The 22932-nt window shown below is 41.0% G+C and overlaps 1 protein-coding gene across 1 annotated transcript in view; it reads right to left on the reverse strand.

Annotated features, from left to right (window-relative positions):
- Ndufs1 (NADH:ubiquinone oxidoreductase core subunit S1) overlaps positions 1-22932 on the reverse strand; it is a 34404-nt gene that overhangs the window by 6541 nt on the left and 4931 nt on the right. The window contains exons 3-16 of the mRNA XM_041631794.1: positions 22262-22353; positions 21581-21688; positions 18680-18756; positions 17243-17324; positions 17024-17154; positions 16397-16582; positions 13127-13261; positions 12227-12341; positions 10049-10194; positions 9088-9216; positions 7333-7462; positions 5929-6089; positions 3534-3688; positions 33-208 (exon numbers count right to left, since the gene is read on the reverse strand). Coding sequence (XP_041487728.1) covers positions 33-208; positions 3534-3688; positions 5929-6089; positions 7333-7462; positions 9088-9216; positions 10049-10194; positions 12227-12341; positions 13127-13261; positions 16397-16582; positions 17024-17154; positions 17243-17324; positions 18680-18756; positions 21581-21688; positions 22262-22353 — 1823 coding nt within the window. The remainder of the gene's footprint in view (positions 1-32; positions 209-3533; positions 3689-5928; positions 6090-7332; positions 7463-9087; positions 9217-10048; positions 10195-12226; positions 12342-13126; positions 13262-16396; positions 16583-17023; positions 17155-17242; positions 17325-18679; positions 18757-21580; positions 21689-22261; positions 22354-22932) is intronic.

Raw genomic sequence — 22932 nt, forward strand, 5'->3', positions numbered from 1 at the left:
ATTACGTTAAAGAAATGCCTCAAAAACAATACCTCCGAGAGAGCTCTTATGATTTTCCAGTCTTCTCTTGCCAAGCCAGGAGGTGTAACTGCCACTTTGGTTTGTTGGGCTCTACCCTCAGTATTGACATAAGTAGCAGACTTTTCTGTGTAAGCAGCCCCTGGGAGAATAACATCAGCTATGGGAGCACCAACATCACCATGATGTCCTGTGAGGAGAAACTGTATTAATAAACACAAAGTAGTGGTACACAACGGTAACCCAGTACCTGGGGCCAAGGCAGAAGAATCTTGAGGTCAGTGTGAATTACAGCTTAGACCACGTCTTAGAACCCAATAGATACTGGTCACTACTATATGTGAAGACCGCAAACATACCTCCTTTGTAATTCCTATTACTAGTTTTGTAGCTCTGGATACCAAATCACCTCATGCAAACTATTTACCACTGAACTATACTTTTTTTTGAGACAGGGTTTCTCTCTGTGTAAGCCTGACTGTCCTAGAACTTGCTCTAGAGACCACGTTGGCCTCGAACTTGGAGATCAGCCTGCCTCTGCTTCCTGAGCGCTGGGATCAAAGGCGTACACCACCATATTCAGACATTTTCATAGGTTTAAAATGAGAATGAGAGGGTAGTTCAAGCTGGGCGGTGGCGGCACACGCCTTTAGTCCTAGAACTCAGAAGGCAGAGGCAGGCAGATCTCCAAGTTCAATGTCAGCCTGGTTTCCAGAGTTTATTCCAGGACCATCAGGCTACACAGATAAAAATCCTGTCTTGAAAAACCAACTGAAAGAAACAAACCAAATCCAAAATCCAACAAACTCCTTCCCCAAAATCCAAAAACTTATTAAGACAATACTTTTTTAAATTTTGTATTGATCTTTATTAAGCTCTACATTTTTCTCTGCTCTCCTCCCTGCCTCTATGCCCCCTCAACCCTTTCCCAAAGGCCCCATGCCCTCGATGTACTCAGGAGATCTTTTTCTACTTCCCTTGTAGATTAATTAGGTCCTTGTATGCCTCTCTCAGAGTCCTTAAGGACAATACATTTTTGAGAGACGTTTCAAGACAGGATTTCCTAGTAGCTATGGAGCCAGTCCTGTGGACCCCAGGCTGGCCTCAAACTCACAGAGATTCACCTGACTCTGCCTCCCGAGTGCTGGGATTAAAAGCGTGCACCACCACTGTCCAGCAAGACAATGCATACATACTACGCTAGCCTGTGGTGCTGCAGGCCCACGATCAGTCAGGTGGCGGAGGCAGAGAGAATCAACCAAAAGTTCAAGGTCATCCTTGGTCAAACTAGGCGACCAGAGATTCTACCTCAGGAGAAAAGAAAAAAGAGAAAAGGTGCCGATTGAGTGCCTCTAGAAAGCAGTAAAACAATATTTTAGTTCAGTCATTTTGTTTAGTACCAACCAATTATATTAACTGAAGACATAATATTTTTTTTCTTTTGGTTGTTTTGAGACAGAGTTTCTCTGCTTAGCAGTGGCTTGTCCCGGAACTCTTTCTGTAGATCAGGCTGGCCTCAAACTCAGGAGATCCACTTGCCCTTAGCCTCCGAAGTGTTGGGGTAAAAGCGTGTGCCACCACTGGCATAAAATGTTATATAATAATTTTTTTAAAATAAGATATTTTGTGTGTGTATGTTTGCCTGCATATATGTCTGTGTACCACATGTATGCTGATGCCTGCAGAGGCCAGAGAAGTTGTTAGATACCCCGAACCTGGAATTACAGGAAACTGAGAGCTACCATGTGGACACTGAGAATCAAGTGCTCTTAACTGCTGAGCCATCTCTCCAGCTCCTGTATAATTTTTATGGTAATAAAAATAAAATATCTACTATAAATTATGTCCATGTATACAATAAAATAAAAGCCTCTCCTGTAATTTTAAATATCCAGGGATATACAATGCACTACTTACTCTAGGGAAACATAATTACAGTTACAAGTGGGAGTTCAAAAGAATGCATCAAACACAGAAAGTCAGCGTGCCACGTTAACTGTCTACTTATGTATTCCTTAGCCTCTTGCTAAAGACGGCTGTAACTTAATTTACATAAGTCAGACATGGTCCAGACCTGTAATTCCCAGGATCTGGAGGCAGAACATGAGGCTCATGAGTTCAGGGCCGGCCTGGGCTATCTTCTACAACCAGGGTCTACAGGGAGCTACATCTGAGGTGACCAGCACTTGCCAGGCATGAGAACTCACGGACAAGCTCCGTGTAAACGCTCCACATGACTTACTGCCTGTCCTGTCACACAGAATCCAAGGCATTAGTTAAACTTTACAGTTTAGTCAGGCATGGTGGTACATGCCTGTTATCCCAGTACTTGGAAGTGGAGGCAAAAGGATCAGGAGTTCAAGGTCATCCTCTGCTAAGTATTGAGTTAGAGGCCAACCTGAGCTATATGAGACCTTGTTTCAAAGACAAAATTATAAGAAATATTTTGCACTATTAAAGTTCTTTTCCTTTATAGATACTAATAATAGTTTATTATTGTTGTTATTATTAAGTAATAATGCTAAATATTCTGACAACGTCTTATGTTGTCCTCAGTGACCTCAAACTTGCACTCCTCCCATCTCAGCTTCCTGAAGACAGGACTACTACTCGAGTCTAACACCCTCGTCATGAGTGAGCCAACTCTAGCCAATCCTCTTACTGAGCATTCAGGTTACCACTGCTCCTCATTTATTAAGTAATTTCAGGCAAGAAATCTCTCTTTAAATTTTTTAAAAATTATTTTGTGTATAGGTATTTTGTCTGTAAGTGTGTCTTGTACCACATACATGCCTAGTGACCTCTGACGTCAGAAGAGGGGGTTGGAGCCGCTGGATTGGAGTAACGACAGTTGTGAGCTGCCATGCTGGTGTCTGAAATGGAATCTAGGCTATCTGAGGAGCAGTCGGTGCCCGTGACTGCGGATCCCTGTCTCCAGCCCGACAGGTAGTTTTTACTAGTAGTTTCAAATACAGTAACCTATGATGGGCTTTTAAAGATCCTCAAGGGCTGGAGAGATGGCTCAGAGGTTAAGAACACTGATTGTTCTTCCAGAGGACATGAGTTCAATTCCTGGCAACCACATGGTGGCTCACAACCATCTGTAAAGAAATCTGGTGCCCTCTTCTGGCCTGTAGGCACTCATGCAGACAGAATGGTGTAAACAAAATAAATAAATTAATTAAATAAATAAATCTTTAAAAAAAAAAAATAAAGATCCTTAAACTCTTTTCTTCTCGTCTCATCCTCACTAGGCTGGAACCATAGGCATATGTCACCCTCTATATAACAAACAGATTTTGTTTGTTTTGATTTCTAAAACAAGGTTTACTATAAAATACTTGCAAATAAAAAAAGTCACATATTCAAATTAATCAGATCCAAAGTCTATACATTTCAATGAACTTCTATACATTTAGAACAGCCATTCAAAACAGAACTTTTGTGTATCAAATAGCTTTTAATATACACCATGTATGACTCTCTTTTGTTTCTGGTGCGATGGTGCTACTTGCCTTGGTAAATAATGAAACAATCCTTTGGCAAATCCTGTCGTGTGATACAACCTCCATCTGCTCCCAGAAGAAACAGCACTTTGGGAGGGTTCTTCCTAATTGCGTCCACCCCAGGTTTATAGCCAAGGTCCAAAGCAGCTACCTGGCTTGCAATCCTATAAAACAATTGTGGAATTCCAAATACACGCAGCATTCCCAGTATAAGTAATTCAATTTGGGTAATTACACAAGAATCATCACCATATCCCAGCTAAAGCAGGAGGACCATTAGGAAGATATTTAGTCTGAGTTACACAGTGAGTTCAAGGTCAGTCTAGATTGCAGAGTAAGATCTTATCTCAAAGGAAGGAAAAAAAGTAAAAGGGAGAAATTAAAAGTATTGATTAAACAATAATTCAAGTAGGGATGATGTAATTCCTGTTACAAGGGTCAGAGATATGAAGAACTCTGCAAGTTTGAGGCAAATCTGGTGGGGGCAACATAGCAAGTTCATGGCTATCCAGAGATACAATAAGAACCTGCCTCAAAAAGAAAAAAGGAGGGGAGGGCAAGCATGGTAGTGCATGCCTTTAATACCAGCACTTAGGAACCAGAGGCTGTTGGATCTCCTAGTTCTAGATTAGCACGATCTACACAGCAAGTTCCAGGCCAGACAGAGCTACATAGTGAGACCCTTTCTGAAAAACAAATGAAACACACATACACACACACACACCACAGGGGTGGGAGGTAGGGGTGTGAAATAGTCATTCTTGGAAAACCATTACTACAGATATATACAAGCTGGAATCTGCCTTTATAGAATTGTTTCCTACAACTACTGTTTCAGTGAAAATATCTCCTAAGAAAGAGGCTCAAAGCAACAACCCTTCTGAAACGAGCAGAAACACACAAACAGCTCTGACTAGTCCAGTCAGACTAGTCTTATAACCTAAGAAGGTAATCTAAAGCTCAGTTACCTGTGCTATCGCTGCTTAATTTGTTTAATTTTGAGCTAAGAATGGAAACCACAGGCTTGCAATTTACACCACTAAACTACACCCAGACACTCACAGAATTAAAAGTCACTAGAAATTTGCAGGGCAGTGATGGCGCACACCTTTAATTCTAGTACTTGGTGTGTGCATGTAAAATCTTAGTGCATGCTATAAGAAAAAGAGTGTTATATATTATTATAGTAAATAACTATTAACATCTTTTGTTTTATTCTGGTATTTTTTTTGTCACTGGTTTTTATCTGTCTTGCCTTCTTTTTTTGGGGGGGGGTATGAAGCAGAGTGAGCAGGGAAGTGGGAAGAACCTGGTAGGAGTTGGGGAGACCAAAGAATATGATCAAAATGTATTGTATAATATTCTTTTGGGTTTTGGGTTTTTTGTTTTGTTTTTTCAAGATATGGTTTCTCTGTGTAACAGCCCTAACTGTCCAGGAACTTGCTTTGTAGACCAGGCTGTCACAGAGATCTGCCTCCTCACCCTAGCCCTAACTTTAACCCTGAGAGCTGGGATTAAAGGTGCGTGCCACCATGCCCAGCTGGAAAAAAAAGTTTTTAAAGAAAAGAGCCCATAAAGAATTTCACCAATTGTAGGTGAAAATTCTTATATGGTAATAAAAATAAGTTAAATCAGGACACAAAACTTATAGACAAAGTATGATTTCAAATATATAACTAAAAACAATCATACAGGAAAAAAAGACTAGAAGGAGAGGAACTAAAATAGCAATAGCAAGCATTTTCAAATTGTGAAATAATTTAATTGTCACACTTTGTCTTTTTCAGCTTTCTTTTTTTTTTTTAAATATTTATTTATTTATTATGTATACAATATTCTGTCTGTGTGTATGTCTGCAGCCCAGAAGAGGGCACCAGACCTCATTACAGGTGGTTGTGAGCCACCATGTGGTTGCTGGGAATTGCACTCAGGACCTTTGGAAGAGCAGGCAATGCTCTTAACCTCTGAGCCATCTCTCCAGCCCCCTTTTTCAGCTTTCTTAAAATAGCATACTGGAGTTTACAAAAAAAAAACTCCTTAGCTAAATTTTCAGATTATATTTTTTTTCATTTAATCAAAGTCAGAGGATTCACTGTAATTTTTCTGTTTTTTGAGACAGAGTTTCTCTGTGTAGCACTGGCTGTCTTGGAACTCATGCTTAGACCAGGCTGGCCTCAAACTCACAGACAACCGCCTGCCTCTGCCTCTCAAGTGCTGGCTAACTTGCATTTTTTTTAAAGAAAACATTTTACATTTCATATTTGCAATGGGAATAATTTTTCTAAAGGCTGCCTGTCCAAACAACATGACAAGTCTGTCAGGAATGAACACACACATACACACACACACACACACACACACACACACACCTTGAATTTTCTAGTATGTAAAGCAATAGACAAACCTATGTAGAATATTCATAACTTTCCAGTCTCCAGAAACACCGCTCGTCACCCGAACCGTTTGTGCAATGCTGGACACAGTTGCAAGAATTGCTGCTCCATCATTTCTCTGGAGTGCGGAGCTGCCTAAAACCACCATGGGTTTCTTAGCTTCCTTTAAGACCTATTAAAAACAACAACAACAACAAAAAATGAGCCGTGACCTTAAAACATTCCAAGTATAAGCTAGACAATCTAACCATAGTTGCATTTACGTGTTCTTCCAAGTTTGGGACTCTAACATAAAGAATCATTAATTTACCTAACAGTATCTGAGTTAATAAAAACATCTTGCCAATGCACTATGAAAAAGCTCAATATTTTACACAAATAAGCATTAGGAATGAAAATCCTAGCCAGGTGTCCTTGGCTGGAATGAATATGGATAAGTTGCTACAACCTGGTGAGTGACCCTACAGATAGTCAAACGGTACTGAAGACCCAGGTGTGGTGAATATCCATGTTACAGCACAGAAGAACTGAAGCTCAGGTGTCACCGCCTACACTTCCTCTAGTCACTAAGACCCAGACAGAAGAGAACAAGGGGTGAGTTTCCAGAGGAGAGCAAACTACAGGCTTGGTGGGAAGTTGAAAACTAAGTAAAACTGAAGAACAATACAACAGTATAAAGACATAAAATAGCTGGCTGGTGGTGGCGCACACCTTTAATCCCAGGAGAGGCAGAGGCAGATGGATCTCTGTAAGTTCAAAGTCAGCCTGGTCTACAAAGCAAATTCCAGGAGAGTCAGAGCTGCTGTTAAACAGAAACCCTGTCTCAAAACAAACAAAATGCAATAAATTAAAGGAACTAGAGAGATGACTCAGAACTTGGAGAGGGATGGGAACTCTGTTTGGCAGCTCACAACCATCTGTGACTCCAGTTCCAGCCCTCTTCTGACCTCTTTGGGCACCAGACTCACAAGCAGTAGATAAAATGTAGGCAGGCAAGATATTCATACACAGAAAACAAAAATAAATAAAACTAAAAGAAAGACTAACAATACTTAAGAAGCAGGGCTGGAGAGATGGCTCAGCAGTTAAGAGCACTGACTGCTCTTCCAGAGGACCTGGATTCGATGCCCAGTATCCACACGGCAGCTCACCACTGTCTGTATCTCCAGTTTCACAGACATACATGGAGGCAAAATACCAATGCACAGCCGGCGGGAGACAGAGACAGGCGGATGTCTGTGAGTTCAAGGCCAGCCTGGTCTACAGAGTGAGTTCCAGAACAGGCTCCAAAGCTACACAAAGAAACCCTGTTGCAAAACACCACCACCAACAACATAAAACCCAAACCAATTCACATAAAAATAAATAATCATCATCAAAACCCAACAATAGTAGACATGTATAACTTAAAGCACCTGGCTGAATGGATGTCTCCCTGAAGCAATGTCTTGCAGGACTTTCGGAGAGTCTCCTAGATGGTCGTATCTGTAAGTGAGGTCCACTGGACTACCTATGAGGGCTACTTTTAAGTCATTATGAAGCCAACTGAAACAAAAACAATTTTTGGAGTCAAATAAGTTAAGAACAGTCCTTGGTCTCACAATTCTGAGTCACAAAATGTCAAAAGCACAAAAGAACTCACAGAATACTTAATCTTAACAGATATAATTTCATGTGCACCTTTCAAAATAAAGAGTGTTGTAAAAATGCATAAACAATTCAGGGAACAGATTTGTTGTATAGGAACCTAAGTACAAGTTCAATGTAGAAAAAGACTACTTTAGAAAAACTGACTTGTAGGTTATATTTCACAGTATTTTTATGGCAGAATCATTTATTTCTCAAATAGTCATGAAAATAAACTGTCATTTATTTACTCTTTACAGCGGGGTCCTTTGGCGCTATGAGTGCAGTCACCAACTGTAAGGCTTGGGGGAAGCAATGCTCATTTAGCTGTTATCCTGAAGTAGTAATTCCCTCTTTCACTCTCAACATCTCCCAGACAAGCCAATAGACAGTGTCCACAACACAAGTGAAAAGGACAGGGGTGGAGGGCATTCTACACAAGAACTTGCCTGTGTTAGCAGAGGAAGTAAAAGGGGGATGAATGTGTGACTTTAGACCGCCGGACATGAAGGAGGAAACTGCTCTAAAAGACGGGGCAAGGCACACAGCTGGGCTGGCAGGGACTTACCTAGTCTACGAGGAAAAGCCAGAAGACAAAAGGAAATAGGGGTGGGGCTGGCTAGACAGCTCTGCAGGTTAAAGCATTTGCCACTCAATTCCATTCCTGGGATTCATTGGGCAGAAGGAGGAAACTAACTCCTGAAAGCTGTCCTGACTATCACAGGCACACTACACCACAGCACTCAATTCCATTCCCGGGACTCACTGGGCAGAAGGAGGAAACTAACTCCTGAAAGCTGTCCCGATTATCACAGGCACACTACACCGCAGCATGTCCACATACATATACACACAAAATAAAATCCAAACAAACAGGCCTGTAATTCATGGAGACAGAGGTGGAAGCTAAAGGATCAGGAGTTCAAGTTCAACCTTAATTTCACAGAAAGTTCAAGGTTAGTCTTGACTACATCATGAAACCTTGTTTTTAATAAAATAAAGTAGCCAGGCAGTGGTGGCACACACCTTTAATCCCAGCATTCAGGAGGCAGAGGCAGGCAGATCTCTGAGTTTGAGTCCAATCTGGTCTACAAAGTGAGTTCCAGAACAGCCAAGGCTACACAGAAAAACCCTGTCTTGAAAAACAAAAATAAATTTAAAAAATTAAAAAAATAAATATAGGGCCAGGTATGGTAGGTAGCACCTGCCTATGATCCCAGCACTTGAGGCTAGCCTGGGCTCCATGAGACCTTGTCTCTATAACAAGGAAGCCAGATGGGTTGGTACATGTCTTTAATCCCAGCACTCAAGAGACAGAGGCAGACTGAGCTCTGTGAGTTCCAGGCCAGATCAACTCAAAAGAAAAGAAAACACTAACAAAATAAACTGAAAGACAAGGAGGGAGGGTAGAGTGAATATGTTAGGAATCTTCCTCTAGAACCACACAGTTAACACTTAGCTGGAATCACCTAAAATATACTTATATATGCAAAAACAATCACATATTTTCAAAATTCTTATTACATGAGGATTAGGTTACTTACCTCTTTCTAATTCTAGCATTAAAGAGCGGTGCCTCAAAACGTGGATTTGTGCCAATTAGAAGAACAACATCTGCCTCTTCCACACCAGCAATCGTAGTATTGAGAAGGTAATTGGAACGTAAATCTGTGCTAAAAGTGTAATACATGGCTCAAGCTTACGAAGATAAGAAACTCTGAAAGAGAACTTAATACACGCTAGAATGCATATATAAAGTTAACACATGCTAGAAATCCACGGCCTACTATCGTAAATCCCAGGGCACTCTCCTGACTTTTGTTTAGGAAACAAAGTCTCCCTTTACAGCCCAAGCCAGCCTGGAACTTGAGGAGTCCTTCTCTCAACCTTCCAAGCACATCAGCCACCATGCCAGGCAGGTGTGTCTAGATGAAATCAAACCTACAATATTAATTAGTGACTATATTCTACAATTCTGGCGTTTGGTTTAATGTATTGAAGTCTTTTATTACCACCTATTAACTATACTGAATGGGTCTAGAATCCTGCTTTCATACACGTGTAGCATGGAGTCTGAGCACATTCAGCACTCAGTACCCCCCACTCCTGCCATCTTCCTCTTCTCAAACAGCCCTTTCTACTTTATATGTCAGAGTGCATGGGGAGTTGTCAGAACTGAACACTGATGTCACAGACAGCACTCATCCTTAATCCAAGCACTTGGGAGGTGAAGAACACAAAGTTCCTCTGTTCAAGATCAGCCTGGGGGGCTGGAGAGATGGCTCAGTCGTTAAGAGCACTGCCTGCCCTTCCAAAGGTTCAATTCCCAGCAACCACACAGTGGCTCATAACCATCTGTAGTGAGATCTGGTGCCCTCTTCTGGCCTGCAGGCATACATGCAGACAGAATACTGTATACATAATAAATAAATAAATCAATCTTTTAAATAAATAAATAAATAAACCCGAAAGCAGCAGCCTGGAGCGCAGCTTATAGTCTCTCACCCAGCTCCTTCGGTGGGGAAGACCTCTTCAGTGCATAAGTTGTCAGAGTCTACTTTATTAAGCAAATCTTTCAGAGCTACTAAGGCTTCAGCATCCACCAAGCCACCTGCAATTGCTGCCACATCCTTGCCTTGGAAGCTCTGTAACTAGAAATAGAAAAACAGGGCAGCACTAGTGAACCTACAGTCAGCAAAGACCATAATTGTTCAGAAAATAAAACAAGTCACTTTCAAGTATCAGAAGAGAACTATGCATGGGGACACATCAGTCCTCTTTCCTGGCTAGGGGTAGCTATCACCCATCAGAGGAGCTTCTCTTCACAGCAACTGGACAGAATGCAGAGATCAACAGATCAAGGAGACCCCAGACACAACAGATACATCTACATCATGGCTCCTGCATCTACAGCTCAGAGAACACCGTAGAAAAGACAGATTCTTTTTGTTTGTTTTTTAAGACAGGGTTTCTTCTGTGTAGCCCTGGCTGTCCTGGAACTTGCTGCAGACCAAGCTGGCCTTGAACTCAGAAGTTGACCTGCCTTTGCCTTCCCAAGTCCTGGGAAGGTGTTCGCCACCACTCCCAGTTTAAGATTAAAATATATTGTATGAAAATTATTTTCAACAAAAAAAGAAAATGGCTATCAACTAGAGAGTGGGAGGGGAATGAGAAGGACTTGAAGAAGAGTAACAGGGAGGGCCTGGAGGGAGAACACAGGAAAGCAATGCAATTCTATTTCAATTAAAAACATTTAAGAAATAAAAAAGGGGAGCAAATATAAAACATTAATTTAAAAGAACAATGTTGTCAAAACTATTAGCAAATAACAGAGTTTTAACCCTTTCTTTTGCTGCTGGATCAAATTAATTAGCATATGACTGTTGATATAACTTATGAGTTCTCAATTTAATATATTTAGGGTTTGAGTGCAATGAATCAATTATATCTATTTCTGATAAACATATTCCTAACAGTTGTCACTGAAGCAGATTATAAGCTTTATAGGCTTTTTTTTTTACATAATATTAAAGCCAAACTATACATATTCTAAATTTTTCCTATATTTTAAGAATTACACATTTTCAGCCAGGTGATAGTGGTGCACGTCTTTATTCTCAGCACTCAGGAGACAGACGCAGAGAGATTTCTGTGAGTTTGAGGCTAGCCCGGTCTAGAGGGCAAGTTTCAGGACAGCCAGGACTATTAAACAGAAAAGCCCTGTCTTGAAAAACAAAAACAAAGCAAAACAAAAAAATATTTTCTTTGCCAAATGCATCAGTAAAACATACTGATCAATCTTCAAAGCAAAAAACTAGCAATCCGCATATGACTGAAAAGTGTCCCACTGCTCACTTAGTCTACAAATGAGAAGCAGCCATGGTGTGTGGGCCAGGGCAAGTAACCCTAGCTTGGCAGGATGCTGTGTGTGCTACCTTAGGAACAAAGGAACTTCAATATGAGCTCTGGAGAATGAAAATCATGGCGCTATAGTTACCTTAGCTGAATGCAACCTCTTCTAAAGTATCTGCCATTCCCTCTAGGCTTTTGCTTTGTCTACATTGCCTCTCATCCGGTCTTTCTTTCCTCTTTTATCGGCTGCTGGAAACTAAGCCCAGGCTTTGCACATGCTAAGCACACTAGTACAAGTGAGTTATACCCAAGCTCACATTCAACTTTAGGCTTTGTTTCAGGATCACTTCCTTTAGGAAGGCATCTTGATACCATAGTTTTGGTTAGGCACCGTGCACCCCTTCTGTGTTTTCTCATTAGTGTCCTGGTAGATCAACAATTATGCCTCTTTCTCTAGCATAACAAGGTAGAAGGTAGAGATCATGTGTGGTTAGTCTCTTATATTAGTATAATATCTGAGATACAGCTCTCAAAAATATCAAATCTTGGCAAAGAGAGAGAGAGAGAGAGAGAGAGAGAGAGAGAGAAAAGAATGGGTGTGATGGTGCGTGTCTTTAATCTTAGCACTTAGAAGGCAGAGGCAAGCAAGCAGATCCTGCATGTTTAAGACCAGCCTGGTCAGCTGGAGCTACACAATGAAAGCCCTGTCTAAAAAAAAATAAAGGAAGAAATAATAAAGAAAGAGGATGAAAGAGAAAGATATGCTCTTTCTCATGAAAAAGTTGTTTCTTAGAAACTACACACTATTTATCCTATATTCCAATTTTTTACCATTCCAGCTACACGAGAGAGTGCATCTTCCCAGCAGGTGTAAGTTAAAAGCCCCTTTTCATTTCTGATCATTGGCTCAGTAAGTCTTTGACGTTTTAGTCCATCATAGGCAAATCTAGACAAAAGAAATCACACAATATACAGAATTTTGATAAGGAGCAACTACAATTTCCATGTTTAAAAAATAAAAAAAAACCTTATTTAAATAGAAGATTACCTAAAATGTTAAACAGAATAATAAATACCTAAGGCAGGCATGGTGGCAAGAGATAGATCTACCTTAGCTGGGCACAGTGGCACACGCCTTTAATCCCAGTACAGGAAGCAGAGGCAGAGGCTGTGACTTTGAGGCCAGCCTGGTCTCTAGAGAGAGCTCCAGGACAGCCAGGCTACACCGAGAGAAAGAAAAGCTCTCCCTTTGCTCCGTTATTCCCCGAGCACTGGAAATGCTAAGCTATATCTCCAGCCCCTCTGTATTTTTATTTTGAAACAAGGTCTATGTCTCCCAGGCTGGCTATGAATTGCAGATCCTCCTGTTTCAGTCTCCAAGTAGCTTCGACTACAAACTTGTGCCACTATGCCCATCATTTATAACTATTAATGTTGCTTTTTTTCCCATTCTCTTTATAAAAATTCAGACTTTTCAATAGACTATATCATTTTGCAACATAAAAATTTCCATTAAAAATGACAATAAGGACTGGAGAGATGACTATGTGGTTAGGAGCTCTTACCCTCACAGAGGAACTGAACTCAGTTCCCAGCACCCACATGATGGCTCACACTGTCCATAACACTGTAATAATCGTAGATCCATAGGAGCAAAACACTCACATATAAACTAAATCTAAAGGGAAACTATAAATTTTTATAGCAACTATAAAAACATACAGACAGTACCTGGTTTTATCAGAGATCCATTCTTCATTAATATCTTCATGCATTCGTGGCAAAATCCTCATCACCTCTCCAGTCCTTGTACTAACCACAATGTTACTCCCCACGGCATCCATTACGTCAATGGACTCTGTCTTTCTGAGAAAATAAACACACATTTAGTACGCTGATTCTAAGAGCAACAAGAGCTTCTGTTACTTAGTCACATCCCAATTAGTTTTGTTTTGGTTTAGTTTCTTATTTTGGCAGTTTGAGACAGTCCCATACATGTAGGCAGTCCTCACATGCTCTAGAGGTCAAGTGACTCTGAACTGAGGTGACCTCTGCAGCCCAATGCTAGGATTACAGACGTACACTTCCAGACCCACCTCCCTTTCCATATCAACGACAGACGTAAGCACCTCCAGATTTGAAACACACTGACGGCCAGCTGCACGGGAGCACAGCTAATCCATCCTGGGCGCTGGCCGTCAAAGACAGCTACAAACCAACCATTCCCGAGAGCAGAAAGGAGCTCAACAAAAATAAACAAGGAAATAAAATAAAAATCCCACAAAATAAGTTTTTTTTTTAAATTTTTTCACTTACACACCAAAATGTAAGCTACTTTAGATGTATAAAATCTACTCTGTGGGGCTGGAGAGGTGCTGTAGTGGTTAAGAGCACTTGTTGATTTTGCAGAACCTGAGTTTGGTTCCCAGCACCCAGATGGCGGCTCACCACAATCCAACTCCAATTTCAAAGGATTCAATGCTCTCTTCTGGCTTCTTCAGGCACCTGCATACATACAGTATTCATACATAACTCAGACCCACATACACACACATAAAAAAAAAATAAGTCTAAAATCAACTTTTGTGGAACTGGAAATGTGGTTTAGTAAATACAGTACTAGTTATGCAAGCACAAAAATAGGAATTCAGATTCCTAGCAGCCACAGAAAAGCCAGGAGGGCTTGTCAGCACTCTGGAGGATGGAGAGCTAGGTGAGTGGACCAGGAAAACTGGCTAGTCAAAGTAGGGACAGCAATTGATAGGCAGCTGCAGGCTAAGCAAGAAATGCTGCCTCAGTAAATGAAGTGAAGGGAGTCAGGAAGCCACCTGTCAACACCTGGTCTCCACACACGTGCACATGCACAAGTACACCTGACTGGCTAAAAATCTCAAACAGCTAGGTGTGAGTGGCACACAATGTAATCCTAGCACTTGGAATGCAGAGGCAGGTAGATTTCTGTGAATTCAAGGTCACTCTGGTCTACAATAACCAATTCCAGGACAGCCAAGGTTACATAGAAAGACCCTGTCTCAAACAAAAACAAATAAATCTTTAATGGTCTGGCTTGATGCTGTTCCTGTCTCCCTTCTCATTAAAGGCTAGCACCATGCATGGTACACATGTACATAAGTTTTTTAATCTTAGAAAGAAAGAAGCTACAAATAATTTTGTAGAGGTTTATCCTACCTTTCAATTTAACTAGCTACCTTCCAACAAACCATTCTTCTGGAGCTGGGCCAGACCCACTCAGTGGGTATAGGCTGCACATGCATAAAGACCTGAGATGCAATGTCTCAAACTCACATAAAGAGGCCACCTCACATCCACATCAGACACACACACACACACACACACACACCACATATAAACATGGAAACATGTACACACATACAAATCTTTTTTGGTGTCTTTTTGTTGCTGTTGTTTTGTTTTTCCAGACAGAGTTTCTCTGTGTAACAGCCCTGGCAGTCTTTGAACTTACTCTGTAGACCAGGCTGACCTCAAATTTACAAAGATCCATCTGCCTTTGCCTCTTGGGACTAAAGAGTGTACCACCGCCTCCTCGTAACACAGATTTTTTTTTTTTTTTTTTACTTAAAGCAAACAAAAGTGTAGACCAAAATCAATTAAAATTTGGGAATAGCCGGGCGGTGGTGGCGCACGCCTTTAATCCCAGCACTCGGGAGGCAGAGGCAGGTGGATCTCTGTGAGTTCGAGACCAGCCTGGTCTACAGAGCTAGTTCCAGGACAGGCTCCAAAGCCACAGAGAAACCCTGTCTTGAAAAACCAAAAAAAAAAATAAAATAAAATAAAATTTGGGAATAAAACGACACAGAACATTTTATAAAAAGTAGTGAACTACAATTTAAAAACAAGGCAAGGAAGGTATCTCAGAGAGTACAGGCACTTGCTGAGCAAGCCTGAAGACCTGAGTTGATCCCTAGAACCCACACAGGAGCCAGATGAAGTGGCAAACATCTCTAATCTAGCACTCTTTTTTTTTTTTTTAAAGGAGTGCTCCACCACCTGGCATCTTTCTTTCTTTTTTCTTTTATTTATTTATTTTAAAGATTTATTTATTTATTATGTATACCATATACAATCCTTCCATGTATACTTACATGCCAGAAGAGGGCACCAGATCTCATTATAGATGGTTGTGAGCCACCATGTGGTTGCTGGGAATTGAACTCAGGACCTCTGGAAGAGCAGTCAGTGCTCTTAACCTCTGAGCCATCTCTCCAGCCCTCTAATCCAGCACTCTTACAGTGAGTTTCTGTCTCTAATCGAGCACTCCTACAGTGAGTTTGTGTCTCTAATCCAGCACTCCTACAGTGAGTTTGTCTCTAATCCAGCACTCTTACAGTGAGTTTCTATCTCTAATCCAGCACTCCTACAGTGAGTTTCTGTCTCTAATCCAGCACTCCTACAGTGAGTTTCTATCTCTAATCCAGCACTCCTACAGTGAGTTTGTAGGCTGGCAGGCCTGGAATATGCAGCACAATGGAAGAAATAAGAAACCTTCCTTAACAAGGTAAAAACTAATTTCCAAAAGTTGTCCTTCTCATGTTCACAATGGCACGCACCCACCCATCTGTGCAAGAACACAAGCACAAGTACACACACTAAATAAAAATTAAAAACAAATAATCAGGGCTAGGAGTATGGTTCAGTCTGCAAAGCCATTGCCTAGTAAGTACAATGACCCGAGTCTACTCTCAAAGCGTATGTGAAAACGCTGGTACGCTGGTGCATCTTTGGAATCCTGGTGCTGGAGAGGCAGGGGGAGAAGGTCTCTCGCCAGCCAGTCTAGGCCAAGAAGAGACCCTGCCTCAAAGAAAGTGGACAATGTTTCTGAAGATGACACCAAACGTCGTCCTCTGGCCTCCAAACACACCTACACACATGTTCATGGGCACCTGCACCACATTTGCCCCAGCCCACACACAAAATAAAATCTTGTAAAAACAAATTTGTTGAAAACGCAAAGATAAATACCTTGTTTCCCAAGGCCGGGCAGTAAAAGCATAAGGCTTAGAGGTCAGGGCACCCACAGGGCAGATATCAATGATATTCCCAGACAATTCAGACATGAACATTTTCTCGATGTATGTGCCAACTTGCATGTCATTTCCTCTGCCTGTTGTGCCCAAATCATCTACTCCTGCAATCTCACTTGCAAACCTAAAAAATAGGAATTTATCAAATGGTTGAGTCCACAAAATAGCATTTCTATTCTGGTTCATAATCACAAAGGCAACGACTTTCAAAACATTAAAAAGGCATTAGTGTAATTCCAATGATAAGCATAGTCAGCAAATAAAAATTTAAAAAAATCAATGTTTTTCTGTAACTAAAGTGGAACACACAAACAGAAAACTGTACACATCGTTTGGACACAGTTTGTTATGTTATCACAGAATACCAGATGTAAAGGTTTAAACTGAACTGAATTTGGCATTGTTTTAAAGCAAATTAGCATAGTCCTTTTACCAGAATATCTGAAGAAAAAAAAATACCAAAACTAAACAAAATCTAACTTTTTCCCCACTAAATAATGGTTATAATTTCAAGAGTTGTTATTCAATGAAACTATATGGAAATATTCCTGAAGAGAAACATTACCTGATGCATCGGGTACACTGTATACATCTGGTCATGATAGTCTTTACCAGGGGTCCAAGGTTCTTGTCCTCCACAGCACGTTTCCCCTCTAGAAACCGGCTCCTATCGCTCCCAAACATCATGGACTGGTCCTTAAGTAGATTAGGAAACAGTCAATCTAATGTTATAATGAAATTAAAATGAGTCCATCAAAAAGATTTACAGAATTATTCTAGATACCTGCAGATCACATTCACCTCCCTGGTCACAAATAGGACAGTCCAATGGGTGGTTTGCTAATAAGAACTCCATCACACCTTCTCTGTATGAAAAATCAGATATATAGAGTGACAAAAGCAGCTACCCCTAAAAAATGGTGATCTATAGGCTAGTTCAATAACCTTCAGTATTAAATACAGTTTGAACAAACTCATAAGAGTGTCAACTAGTGCCGGGCGGTGGTGGCGCACGCCTCTAATCCCAGCACTCGGGAGGCAGAGGCAGGCGGATCTCTGGGAGTTCGAGGCCAGCCTGGTCTACAAGAGCTAGTTCCGGGACGGGCACCAAAGCTACAGAGAAACCCTGTCTCGGAAAACCAAAAAAAAAAAAAAAAAGTGTCAACTAAAACCCCAATCCTAAGAGATTGACTTCCAGGGCTTTGTCTATTCACTTATTTATTTTGACGCAGGGTCTCATGAACCTCAGCTGACCTTCAACTCACAATATGGTCAAGGACACCCCTGCATTTGGATTTTCCTACCTACACCTTCCAAAAGATAGAAACAGAGGCATATGCCACCATCAGCAACATTATTTTTTCAAAGACGGGGTCTTGCTATGTAGTCCATGTAGCTTCAACCTACCAACTGAGGAAATTACAGGCATGTGCTGCCATGCTCATCTTTTAAAATGATGACTTTTGGGCTGGAGAGATGGTACAGTGGTTAAGAGCACTGACTGCCCTCCCAAAGGATCTGGGTCCAATTCCCAGCATCTATATGGCAGCTCAAAACTGCCTTTAACTCCAGTTCCAGGGGATCTGACACCCTCTCAAAGACATGCATGAAGGCAAGATACCAATGTACAGAAAATAAAAATAAATAAATCCTTTTTTAAAATTATCCTATTTTAACAATACAGAATTCCCAAACCTTGCTAGGGGTAGGATGTAGACTGACTATGTATGCATGAAGCCTCGGTTCAGTCTCCACTCCCGCACTCCTCAGGTATGGTGGCATTGTGCCTGGAGTCCTAGTACTAAGGAAGGGAGACCAGACTCTCTAGGTCATCATCAGCTCCACATGTGAGACCAGCCTGGGCCACGTGAGATCATCTCAAAAATAAAGATTTTAGAAACTGCTGAAAGATATTCTCAGGAAGTATCTACATTAATTTACAATGAAGATAATGTATTAGTTTTATCCAAGCTTCACAAACACACACTGAGCCCCAGAGCAAACACTAATGTATCATGAACTCAGCTCAGCTCAGCAAGACCTGGGTTCTACTCATCACGAGGTTTAACGCTGATACTATTCCATGTAATACCTCGACCATCTGAGCTGATTTCCGCTATTGTACTCATACCTGCTGTTCTCCACAGGTTGATACTAAATCCCTCATCTGGGGGAGGCATAAATTCCTCCTAACAAATCTACAGCAGTAAGAACAAAGTACCTGGCTTTCTTGGATTTTTCCGAGTTTGTCAGGATATTCCAGCCCTTCATAACGGGCATAGCACAAGCAGCAACAACCTAGAATTTCAATGGAGAAATCCATATTTGTATTTACTTTTAGTCATAACTAACGCTTATCATAAAATATTAATAAAACATTAAAAAAGAAAGCCCTGGGATACACAATGAGTTGCATGACAGCCTGAAATATGCCTCAAAGATTAAAAAAAGCACAGATTATCTTTCAAAACAGATTTTAGTTTTCAGCTAGGTATAGTGGTTCATCCCTGTAACTTGAGCACTCAGGAGGCATAGGCTGCAAGTCTGAGGCCAGAGGCCAGCTTAGTCTAGCTAGGGTTTGATTTTACAGTGAGACCTTTTCTAAAAGTCAAACAATAATAACATTTTTTCTAGATTTTTTTTAATAACCATAAGATACTCTGACCCTTCATGTTAATCTTAAAAACAAATGAAGCATTGCAGTGGTTTATTCCCAAAAGGCCATGTACTGGAAGGCTGGTCCCCAGTCTACAAAGATGTGTGAGACACAACGCCAAGTGGGAGGCAACTGGGACATGTGAGAGCAACACTGGCATCTCCACGGTCAGGTCTTGGAGCAGAGCAGTCCCCGTAAGAGTGGGTTACTGCCAATAAAGAGGGAGTCCCTTCCCTAGTCTCTTCCTTTTCCTTCTGTCGTATTATATAACAATTAGATGTCTATCAATGGAGTTGCTTGATTTGGCCTTTCAGACTCTAAAACTATGAGCTAATTAAACCTCCAAAAAAGCTAAGATACCCTAGGAGTTCTTAAGGATATTCTACTAGTCAAAACAATACTTTTCTTTTTTTTTTTCTTTTTCTTTTGGAGACAGGGTTTCTCTACCTGGCTGTTCTGGGCCTCTCTACATAGACCAGGCTGGCCTCAAACTCAGAGATCCATCTACCTTCGTGTCCTAAGTGCTGGGATTAAAGGTGTACACCACTATGTCTGAATTTACTTTTTAAATTTTTTTCTGGTCTATTTTAAATTAATTCTTACTTAAATTTTTTTTTTTTTTAAGACAGGGTAAGTGTCTTATGTAGTAGCGCTGACCAGGAACTCACTATGTAGACCAGGCCAGGCTCCAACTCACCGAGGTCCACCTGCCTCCGCTCTGAGTGATGGTATTAAAGGTGCATAACACCACACCCAACCTGGTCACCATTTTTGTGCTTTAAAAACCAGAAATGGGGGCTGGAGAGATGGCTCAGTGGTTAAGAGCATTGCCTGCTCTTCCAAAGGTCCTGAGTTCAATTCCCAGCAACCACATGGTGGCTCACAACCATCTGTAATGAGGTCTGGTGCCCTCTTCTGGCCTACAGACATACACACAGAATATTGTATACATAATAAATAAATAAAAAAATTAAAAAAAAAAAACAGAAATGGGCAGACAAGAAGGCTCAATGTGTAAAGGTACTTGCTCAGTCAACCCTGGCACCTACATAAAGAGAAGAATGATCTCACCCAGTTGTCCTCTGATCACCATGTTTCATGGCACATGCAGACATGTCATGCACACACATGGTAAAATTAAAATAAAATTGGAGAAGTACAGGTATGGTGACTATTGCACCTATCTATATTCACAATCAGGAGGCTCGTGGGTAAAGGCACTTGCTGCCAAGCTTGGTAGACCTCCAGGACCAACTTGGTGGAAGAAGAAAACTCACTCCTCTGACCTCCACACAAACAGTAGTATATACATGCATGCACAAGTGTGCACCAGTGTGCATATACACTCAGGCATGTATGCAAGCAAGCACACAAATATATATATATATTATATACACTAAATAAAATTTTAAAAATTTAAAGAGTTTAACATTAGTCTGTGCTATATAGTATATTTGAGGTCAGCCTAGACCAGGTAGAGAGACTTTGTCTCAAAAAAAATGAAACCAGGGGCCAGTGAGATGGCTCAGTGAATAACAAACGGTGCTTGTCAAATCTAGTGACCTGAGAGTTCAATTCCCAGGCCCCACATGGTGGACAGGATCCACACCACTGTAAATCGTCCTCCGACCTCCACATGGCACACGCCCCAGACCTCATTTCCTACTAAATCAATGAATACATACCTTTTCAATTAAAAATAAAGATAAATAAAACGAAAAACCAGGAAAAGAGCCCTAATAAATCCTAGGATTTAAGGAGATAGCTCAGTCAGCAAAGTGTTTGTTGTGTAGGCCTGAGAAGCACACCGATGTAAGTTTGATCCCTAACACCAGTATCAGAACAGTTAGGCATAGTGGTGCAGGCTTGTAACCTCAGCACTGGGGAGACAGAGACAAGTGCATCCCTGGAGCTTGCCTAGCTTAACCTAACCCGAGAGACCTATCTCTAAAGAACCTGGGGAATGATACTTGAAGTTGCCCTTTGGAAGGACACACACACACAGACCTTGTTCTCATTTGTACGCATTGCTGTGTACACCAAAATGCAATCACATAACCTCAAGGGAACTTCTCTACAGATACGCTATATGCTCCACACTCGCCATGAGTCTCAAGATACTGATACCTTGAGGCCTGGCCGTGGCACTTGGGAGGCAGGCGATCTCTTTGAGTTCAAGGCCAGCATGGCCTACAGAGTAAGTTCTAGGTCAGCCAGGGCTAAACCGAGAAACCCTGCCTAAGCAAAAAAAAAAAAAAAAAAAAAAAACACCTTCAATTCCTAGATTTGTTATACAGCATTTACTTTATATAACACTTCCATCAATGTATTTCATTTTGAAATGAATTACCTACATATAAAAAAAATACTAAATTTATAGTTGTGTTGATTTTCAAGAAAGTTTGCTGCAAGATTGAAAGTCTTCTCCCTCCCACAACATGATATGGAATTCCAGGTATCATGTACCTTTGGAGCTTTCTCAATTTCCACCAGGCACATCCTGCAGTTCCCAGCAACAGACAACCTTTCATGGTAACAGAACCGAGGGATCTGCATGCCGACCTTCTCGCAAGCCTAGAAGACAAAAGTTTGCATTAGAGGATCTTCACTTGGTTCTTGTCCTCACTGAACTAGAAGGTGGACGGGGATCCTTATTACTAATATCCCTAAACACCTGCACCTGCACCCACTGCTCCATATATTCCTGAAGAGGTTTCACTCTTTGCTTTGAACCCAAACCCTCTGATGAATCCTGGAGTCTCCTCATCTTATGTGTGAGAAATCAGATAAACAGCCACATTCTGCGGAGTAGTCTTTCTTCCCCATTATCTGCTAGAACCACTGTCCACCAGTTCCCTGTCAAATTGTCCCAGTGCTTCATACCTTGACTTCCTTTTCTGTTTTGTTTTTGTTCTTTGAGACAGAGCTTCTCTGTGTAGCCCTGGCTGTCCTGGAACTCGCTCTGTAGACCAGGCTGGCCTCCAACTCCTAGAAATCCTCCTCGCGCTGGAATTAAAGGCATGTGCCACCACTACTGCCTGCTAGCTAATGTTGTTTCATCTTTAAACTAAGCAGTATGAAGCAAATAACTTTTTTAAACAGAAATCAGAGAACACAGTCACAAAATTAATTACAACATATGCATACCTGCAAGACAGTGGTTCCTGGTTCCACCATGACAGACTGGCCGTCAACAAACACTTCAATCAAGTTACTTGCTGCTGTACCAGCTGTTCGAACTGATCATAAAAACAATAAGGTGAAAAACAAATTAACAGAGCTTCACTCATGACAGCAGAAGCTAATGGATAGAAAATTTTTATTTTTTACTAGTCCTCTTTCTCTAGATGCACATTTCTTTAAGAACTAAATCTAAAGTAAAGTAAGCAAGTACTAAAGTAACAAAGCACAAAAGCTTTTTCAGTTCAGTTCTACCCAACACACACATGGTTGTCAGATTTGGTTTTGTGGTTTTTTTGTTTATTTTGTTTGCTCGAGAGAGGGACACTGAAAAATAGTTTTAAACATACAACAAAAACAAAACTTACCATATTTTTAGGAGTTAGAAAAACCTATCAAGGCTCTTCTTACAGGTATCCCTAGGTAGTCCTGGCTGGCCTGGAACTCATTATGTAGACCAGGCTGTCTCAAACTTAAAAGACACATGCACGCCTCTGCTGGGATTAAAGGTGTGTGCCGCCACCAGCTGGCCTTATTGTCTGCTTTTACCAGTAGTTTGGTTGACATTTTAACATTGCTTTTCAAAAACCAAATGAGCATTGTTTTTTATTTTGATACAGAATGTAATTCCTAATATG

The sequence above is a fragment of the Microtus oregoni genome, unplaced genomic scaffold, assembly GCF_018167655.1.
Source record: "Microtus oregoni isolate MIOR12 unplaced genomic scaffold, Mior012 000038F_ref0000394, whole genome shotgun sequence".
Taxonomy (NCBI): domain Eukaryota; kingdom Metazoa; phylum Chordata; class Mammalia; order Rodentia; family Cricetidae; genus Microtus; species Microtus oregoni.